General features: G+C 38.6%; 1 protein-coding gene across 1 annotated transcript; it reads left to right on the forward strand.

Annotated features, from left to right (window-relative positions):
• Positions 1-6,976: 6,976 nt before the first annotated feature.
• LOC134221902 (calmodulin-A-like) lies at positions 6,977-7,706 on the forward strand. The gene has a single exon (XM_062701068.1). It carries the CDS (start codon positions 7,115-7,117, stop codon positions 7,577-7,579), a length of 465 nt encoding a protein of 154 aa, XP_062557052.1. The 5' UTR covers positions 6,977-7,114; the 3' UTR covers positions 7,580-7,706.
• The last annotated feature ends 1,629 nt before the right edge of the window (positions 7,707-9,335 follow it).

Genomic DNA, 9,335 nt, shown 5'->3' on the forward strand with positions numbered 1-9,335 from the left:
TAGAGTTTGCCGCCGTACCAAACTGAGAATCTACCAAACGCTCATTAGACCGGTAGTCCTCTACGGACACGAGACCTGGACGATGCTCGTGGAGGACCAACGCGCACTGGGAGTTTTCGAAAGGAAAGTACTGCGTACCATCTATGGCGGAGTGCATATGGCGGACGGTACGTGGAGGAGGCGAATGAACCACGAGTTGCATGAGCTGCTGGGAGAGCCATCCATCGTTCATGCCGCGAAAATCGGACAACTGCGGAGGGCCCGGCACGTAGCCAAAATGTCGGACAGTAACCCGGTGAAAATGGTTCTAGACAACGATCCAACGGGCACAAGAAATCCAGGTGCATATCGGGCAAGGTGGATCGATCAGGTGGAAGATGACTTGCGGACCCTTTGTAGATTGCGTGGTTGGCGACGTGTAGCAATAGACCGAGCCGAATGGAAAAGCCAGAGGGGGGCAGGGGGGCTAAATGGTGGTAAGATTGAACGGGGACTGGAATGAATTTCCTTAACATGTGCACCTTACAATCCAATCATATTCAGAAATAGGTGGTTGAAATTCAAAAGATTCCCAAAAACTTATTAGGGTCTGCATGTCATTTGACTAATTTGTTCATAACTTACTTCAGAAGCCAAATTTATTCCATAATTTAAGATGTACTCATACTATATTTTTGTCCAAGAGTACATTGCTCTAAATATTACATATGAGGCTGGATAGTGAAAACTCTCCAAAATGTCACGTGTCATTTGACATAATGTCATTTGAATGACATTTTGCCTCCCACGCCACAATGGTCGGATTCGTCAAATTTCACGACATAAATCGATAACACGAAAACTATCGGTGCTAGAGTTTTGACGTCTTCAGAAGAAATGATCTACAAGACAAGATCTATTTTTGGTGTAAGTTGCCATTAGGGTGGCCCTTTTGTGAAATTTTTTTGAAAATCAATTTTTTTAACCTTTGGAGTTAGGAGATCATATTATTCTACAAACTTATAGAGAATTTAATTCCAAGCATTTTTGCCTAATAAACATTTATTTTATCTCACATAGGTAATGTTTTATGACAAAATTACTAAATTTAGATAGGGTATTTGAAAAAATAGTTTTTAGCTTCCACTTTCACCAATTCAAAATATTTTCAAAAACTGTCCAAGCATCGCTTCACGGTTTTTGGAAAGCGGATCTTTTGGTTACATAAGATGATTGATAGCTTCATTTTCAAGCATATTATAATATTTTTCTGAACATTCTGCTGCAGCTAGTAGCAAATATTAGCAAAAATTTCAATCGTATTCTGAAAGTATACATTTAGGCCCATCGAATCCATGATATTTCGTTTGTCCATCTTTGTCCACTTTTGTTTGATGATATTATTAGTTTTGTACGAAAAATAAGGAATTTCATGTGAACACTTATACCATCTTTATGATTTTCCCAATATTCGGTAGAATAAAAGACAGAAACACAGTTTTCGACCAGAGGTTGTATAGACTGAACAAATAGACAACGGACAGGACACATAATACTCAGTGGACCGGTGAAGAATTTTTCGATCACGAATAGTTCCCTTCTTCCGGGGCGGGAATCGAACCCACGCTCCATATCACATGCGTCTAGACGATTGACGTCGCTAACAACACGGCCACGAAGCCCACAAAGAATCTAAATTATCTAAAATATTTAAATCAACTCGTGTGGAAAAGTAGTCGAAAAACCGATGGACCGATTTTCAAGGTATTTACGGTACATAAAATAAATGCTTAAGAGCGCTACTTTTGTGGCGCAAAACGAAACCATAAAATTCAAGTTGATTCGCAGAACAATTCCATTTTCGCAGTTTCTAAGTGAGGGTCTCCAATGACTACAGGTGATTCCATGAACATTGATAATCGGTCCAGTAGTTCAAAAATTATGTTTAAAAACATATTTTTTCGAAAATGTTGATTTTTTCGACCACCCTGGATCGAGATTAGTGTATCGGACAAAACAAAAAAAGTGAGTTTATTCATTTTCGAAAAAGAATGTTTCTACAAAATATTGCGAAAAACAGCGATATGGTATATGTGTTTTCCATGGAATAGTTGATTTTTCATACAAAAAATAATATGATTTTCAAACAAAAGTGGACAAAGATGGACAAATGAAATACCATGGATTTGATGGGCCTGCATGTATACTTTTAGAATACGATTGAAATTTTTGCTAATATTTGCTACTAGCTGTAGTAGAATGCTTAGAAAAATATCACTTTTTCATGAAAAAACGCTCAAAATACGCTTGAAAATGGAGCTATCAACCATCTTATGTAACCAAAAGTTGCGCTTTTCAAAGACCGTGAAGCGATGCTCGGACTGTTTTTGAAAATATTTTGAATTGGTGAAAGTGGAAGCTAAAAACTATTTTTTTCGGGGCCACCCTAGCTAAATTTAATAATTTTGTCATAAAAGATTGCCTATAAGAGATAAAATAAATGTTTATTAGGCAAAAATGCTTAGAATTAAATTCTCTATAACTTTGTAGAAGAATATGATCTCCTAACTCCAAAGGTTAAAAAAATTGATTTTCAAAAAAATTTCACAAAAGGGCCACCCTAATGGCAACTTACACCAAAAATAGATGTCTTGTTAGACAAAGTTGTAGACACATTTAAGCGCTATAAGTTCGTCATACCTCAGGAATGATGGCTTAATTCTTAATTCATCCGGGAAGTTATCCAAAAATTCCTATTGAAAATCGTTCGAAAATCCTTCTCATGTAAGTGTAATTCCTTTTTATCTATAAACCCCTCACTATTTTTTTTTGGGGAATTCATGAGGAAATTCCTTGAACATTTTTTACTTCTTTCTAAGTTTTACTTCTAGACATTTCTTCGGCTATTCTTCCAGCAAAATCTCCGGCATTTCTTCTGGAATGTATTCGAGAGTTCTTTCAAGAATACATACGGAATTTCCTCCCTAAATTCCACCAGAAGTTTCTTCAAAAAATTCTCTGATTTCGCTCCATAATTTCACTTGTAAATCTATAAGAAATTCTTTCGGAAATTCTTCAAGGAACTTTGTTCGCGCTTACAAACCACTGCTATCGCATAGCTAAGTTAGAAATTATCATTACTGCCTTCAATAGTATTCTATCCAATACTGCTAGATCACTAACTGAATTATTAGTGTCCGGGAAGACTGGACAAGCATTTGCGTGTGTATATAATCATCATTAAATTCCACATCACACCGATCTCCTCACGGTCGGCGATAGGTACGGCCGAGCCGCAGTTAGAAAACATCGCACGCAGTCAGTCAGGTCCAAGCTAGTAAAAATTGTACCCATCTAATAGTCTCGAATAAACCTTTTGCACGTACACGTCGGTCGATCTCCGCAGTCGGGTGTGCATTTAATTCCAAGTAACTAACTGTGTTGTACTATTGTGAACATTTGAGTTACCATTTGATTTTACCATTTCCAATCGCCAAAGTCGCGTTTACTAAAGTGCGTTATCCGACAAACAATCAGTGCAATTAAGTTCGTAATTAACAAACTTCTTCAGGCATTTCTCCAGGAGCTCTTCCTTCAATTCCTCCGGGATAAAACCGCCATAAACTTAACAGCGAAATCCTCTAAGATTTCATTCTAGAATTCTTTTCGCAATTAGTTCAGAATATCCTTCAAGAATTCCTCTACAAATTTCTTTGAGAAATTCTTCAGGAGTTCGTCCCAGTATTTCCCCGGAAATTCTTCCACGTATTTTTCCGGGAATTCCTTCAGGTACTTCTCCTGGAATTCCCTCAGGAATTACTCCGGGATTTTTTTCGCAGAATTGTCCTAGAATTCTTTCCGGACTTCACTCGGAATATACTCCAGAATTTCATTCGGAAATTAATTTGAGAGTTCTTCCAGGACATCTTCCATTGAGTTCTTCCAGGAATTTCTTCAGAACAAACGCCCGGGAATGCATCCAGTAATTTCATCAGCAATTCATCTGGGAATACTTTCAGGATTTCATCTGGGAATTTCGGCATTTTATCCGGGAATTACTTCTGATATTCATCTGATCCGGAAATTCCTTCAGGAACTTCTCAAAGAATTATTTCAAGACTTCCTTGTGGGAATTCCTCTGGAAGTGCTTGTGGGAGTACCTCCGGGAGCTCCTCCAAGAGTTTTACCAAGAGTTCCTCCGAGAATCCCTCCAGGAACTTCACAGGGAATTCCTGGATTCGAGGTGAGCCAGTCTTGGACTGAAAACTTCCCAAATAAAGATAATAATAATATTTGAGGTTATGGCTTTTAGTCTTCTTATGCTCAAAAACGGGTTTTACGTTTTTATCCGACGTTTCGGTTACATATATTGTACCTTTATCAAGGAGTTAACTAAGTCCGGTTTTATTGTTACATTGTCTTAGCATTTCCTAATAAAACGGGACTTAGCTAACTTAGCGACTTAGAATTCCTCTGATAATTTCTACGGGAATTCCTCTGGATGTTCCTCCGGAAATTACTCTGGGAATTCCTCTTCTGAGGTGTGTCTCCCGGAGGAGTTCCCGAAGGAACTGCCGGAGGAGCTCCCGTAAGAAACTCTCGAAAGAATTTCAGGAGGAACTCCTAGAAGAATTCCTAGAGGACCTCCCGGAGGAACTCCCACAGAAACTATCGAAAGAACTTCAGGAGGAATTTCCATTTAAATTTCTGAAGAAAGCCTAAATGATTTCCTGAAAAAAAGCCTGAATGAGTTCCTGGAGTTCCAGGCAGAGCTACTGGTGGAATTCCCGAAGGAGCTCTCGGAGGAATTGTCGTAGGAACTTCCGGAGGAATTTCTGAAGAAACTCCCGGGAGATTTTTCAAAGGAACCCCCGGAGGAAATGCCAGCGAAACTATCAGAAGAATCCTCGGAAAAAATCGTGGAAAATTCATCTTATAGACAAATCTCGTCTAGCTGAAACCTTTATAGGGGTATATAGCTGGACCATCGTCATCGTCAGAGGACATCCCGGAGAATTCCCTGATGAGCTCCCAGAGAAATTCTCGGAGGAGCTTCCGATAGAACTACTGGAATAATTCTCGGAGGAAATCCTGGATGAACTCTTGGAGGAACTGCCGGTGGAATTCCTGGAAGAATACCCGGAGGAGTTTTTGGAGAAACTCCTGGAGGATCTCCCAGTGGAAATCTTGATGTTTTCACCGGAATTCTTTCAGGATTACTTTGGGAATTAATCTAGGAATTCCTCCGAAAATTTAATTTTTGGTATAATTTCTGTATAAATGTTCGGTGGAATTCCAGAGGAAATTCTTTGAAATTTTCACAAGAAATTATTTGAAACTTTCAGGGAAAATTTTATGAAATTTACACAAAAAATTCGAAGTTTTTTTTGCGAAATTCTCAGGAATGTTTACTGGCAGTTCTGCGGAATTTCCACGGAATATTCTTAGGAACTTCACGGTGCAATTTTTAGAAATGTTTATGAGAAACAGCACGAAGATTGATATTGTTGTTTAATAAACGCACAACGCGAACGTTGCATTGTGGGCATGAATGCGTCACGTTTATTAGCGTTGCGTTCTAGTACAAAACGCTGACTTCAACGCCCAGCGCAACGTGCTATTGTGATCCAGCCTTTAGTGTTGATTGTGGATTTCGTTTCAAAGTTTTTGGAACTCAGAAGGAAATAGTGCCAAGCACTAATATTCATGTGTTTTCATAAAACCACCATAAAACTACGAATTAGAAGACCCAAAAAGTTGCCCCCCCCCCTGCTAGAAATCCTGGCTACGCCCATGACCATTCGGGCGTTTTGCCCCAGGCCAATTTTTAAAACTTATTTTCAATGCGTTAGAAAGTCATAAAAACCTTGTTTTGAATTGGAGTTAATTTTATAATTGGAATCAGTTAACTTTGGACGTTGAAATTGTACGATATTCTGGTTTATTTGGTGATAACAACGAAAAAGCTTAATGGATGGATTTTGAAGTTGAAAAGCAGACCAAGTTCCAGTTGGAATGTAGAACCACAGAAGAAATAAAAGTTGAAATAAAATAAAAAATTGATATAAAAGTTCAACTGCAATATTACCTCGATAATTTTTACCAATTTTATTACGATGCGAAATATGGACGTAATGAAATTTCAATATAAACAACTTTACTTTAAAAGACATGCTGTGTAATTTCGAAACAGATGCCATTGAGAGCTTACAATACATCCTTACAATACATCCAGCAACTTTCATTTAAAAAAAACAGAGATCCCATTATTCCATCTTTGTTCGTCGAAATTTCCTTTGTGGCTGCCATGATTCTGGATTTATCTTTTTGCCTTCTCGATAGAAAAGAGATTTACTGTGGGAAGTTTCTTCGCCATCTACTTCTGTTCTGCTACGTCGAGTCTACTACTGGGGAAAAAGCTGGTGAAACACTTGCCAAGTTTATTGCGGTTTTTCACCATCGCATTCAAGGCGAAAGGAACAACTTCTCGCGGGTGGTTCCGCAATTCATTCGAGTTCCAAAAAAAATACAACATTTCCATTGCGCAAAAATACTACTCGGTAACAATTGACACCGGCGCGCAGTTAATAAATTGCTCTTCAAGTGGCCCAAAGAACCATCCAATGCAAACTTGAGAAAAAGTTGTGCCATGGTTGTTGCGCTGGTCGGTTTTTCCTGGAGGAAAGCAACTCACAATATTTTCATTTCTAGGTGTGACAATAGCTTTCATATTAGGCATTTTCCCTTGAGGTACAAGTGTTAATTTTCTCACCTTACACTTTTATCACTGCTGGGCGAATAAAAATAAAGGGAATATGTACTTTCCTATTTAAGGACTGTCCGTTATTGACGTTTAGGTATTTGTTCTGCCGTACATTTTTACTTGATAGATTACCGCCGGTTAGTTGGTTGGTCCTGAGCGGAAAAACATTACACCTAAGTTGGAAGGTTATCATAATCAACATTGGTCCGTTTTTTCTTAATTCCTATGTCAAATGTTCTGTGAAATTATTTATTCATGAGGGCTTTATCGCAACAAGAATAGTAGTCACTGATTCAAGTCAAAAAAGCGATACCCAATAAAAATCTAGATACAAATCAACTAAACCAATAATTGCAAATTCCCGCAAAGTGAATGGCTCCTCAAACACCACCGGAAAAGCTATCTGATGAACAAATTACAGAACTACGGGAAGCGTTCTCCCTGTTCGACACCAATGCGGACGGCGTCATAACTGCCTCGGAACTGGGCACCGTTCTTCGCTCCCTAGGCAAAAATGTTTCCGACGCCGAGGTGGAGGAGCTGCTGAAGGAAGTGAACGTCGACCAGGACGGTATGATCCACTTCCCGGACTTTGTGGCGATGATGTCCGTCCGGTTGCGGGACTTCAACAGCGAGGAGGAACTGATGGAAGCCTTCCGGATCTTCGACCGCGACGGCAACGGGCTAATTTCGGCGGAAGAGCTGCGGGCGGCCCTCCACTCGTTCGGGGAGCAGCTGTCCGACGAGGAGATCGAAGAGCTGCTCCGGGAGGCGGATGTCAACAGCGATGGCCAAATTGACTACGAAGAGTTTGTGAAAATGATCACACTGGCATGAAAGGCACGAACTTTTCCAATCAACGTTTTAATTTCCAGCCAACAGCTTGTTCCGCGAATTGTGTAGGAGAGAATAAAATGGAAACGAAACACTTCTTTTCATTAACACTCGCACCAACTGTCGTTCTCAGGAAAAGAAAAAACTTTCTTCCGTTCCGAAGCACAGCAGAATCAAACATTAATTAAATCGATAACTTGTCCGGCGTTCAACTTGCTGTTGGAACCCGAGCAACGTTTGGAAGCTAATTGAAAATTATTTTTTTGTCCACATTGTAATGGCAAATTGCTATTCCACGAAGCAAGCGAACAAAAATATTAACTATTATTAAATTAATTTCAAAATTTGCGCTTGATTTGAATCCATTACAAAGATTTTTTTAGATTTATCGAGCATGTTGCATCCCAAATATGCTTTTCATGTGCTGTACTTACATAATGATGCTACGTAAAATTTATCTTCCTTTACATCTATTTATTGGTTTTTCGAAAACTGATGAGCTTACCTGCAAAAAAATAAAAAAGGAGATATGTACATTATTATTTATAATTGATATTCATTCTATAACAGATTAAGCTAATTACAATTGATGATGTTCGAGCGTATGGTCGAATTTACTTTTACTAGTGGACGCTGGCGCTGGAGCGCTGCGATCTGGTACGGCTGCTTCGTTCAATTAAAATGTTTCATCCAATTTAACATGCAATCCAAGCGTATTTGCACAAATTGAGTTAGTCATGAACGATACGACAGCTGGTATGTATTTAGTTATAGGGAGTTGAGTGATCAGGCAACTTTATTCGATGCAGATGTGAACGGCAGCAGATGACGTTTTAATGATAGGGGTAAGATTGTTTTTACTATGGGAATGGAAAATACTTTGTTATGCATAAATGACCAGTCGACTAGTAGTTCTGACTCAAATTCCGAACATGGTTCATATTCCGACTTGCTTTTAAATGGTTATTTTGATTTTATTCGTTTAATTTTCTCCACAGATCCACAGAAACGGAAACCCGATGAAAGTTTTAGTTTAAGGGTATTATAACGCCAGTGTTCGGAATATGAGTCATGTTCGGGATTTGAGTCAAACCTTAGACAACAAACCATTTTGACTAGATTTCTGGCAGGGAGAAATTCAAAATTGATGCTAATGTTCTCTTTTCAAAAATTAAATTAAATTGAAAGAGTAAAAGTAATTTGTGGATGATTCGTTTAATGTAGCCAACAGAAAATGCTGATCGAAATATGATTTGCACAACACCATTGTAAATTCGTTGCCCGTGGACAACAGAATGTCAATTCACCTAGCAGTCCAAGGTTTGTTGCGATAATTCTATCGCATATTTTTTCAGGATACTCACTTTTTCCCAAAGCCTTAAAAATTCTTTACAAAAATGTACAGAGTTTAAAAATAAAGTTCGTCTAGCAGTTACTCGAAAAGCTACAGGAATTTCTCATTACATGAAAAAAATGAATGGTATATTTTTTTACCTTTTTATCTTTATAAAAAAAATTTAAGCTCTTTTTAGTGGAATGCATTCAACCGTCCAATACGAGTTTAGTACTTTCCAGTCAATTCCACTACGTTTTGTTATTTTTGCAGATACGTATTTTGACCTCAACTGTGAGCCCGTCTCGAGACACGAGACATTGAAGACGGCCTCACAGTTGAGGTCGAAATACGTATCTGCAAAGATAACGAAACGTAGTGGATTTAAATGGAAAGCAGGGTTTGCAGAAATCGCTCTCAATAGAT

Source organism: Armigeres subalbatus, chromosome 3, assembly GCF_024139115.2.
Source record: "Armigeres subalbatus isolate Guangzhou_Male chromosome 3, GZ_Asu_2, whole genome shotgun sequence".
Lineage (NCBI taxonomy): Eukaryota > Metazoa > Arthropoda > Insecta > Diptera > Culicidae > Armigeres > Armigeres subalbatus.

What these genes read in the sequence shown, in the direction of transcription:
- LOC134221902 (XM_062701068.1), top strand. Translation starts at nt 7,115, where the DNA reads ATGGCTCCTCAAACACCACCGGAAAAGCTATCTGATGAACAAATTACA.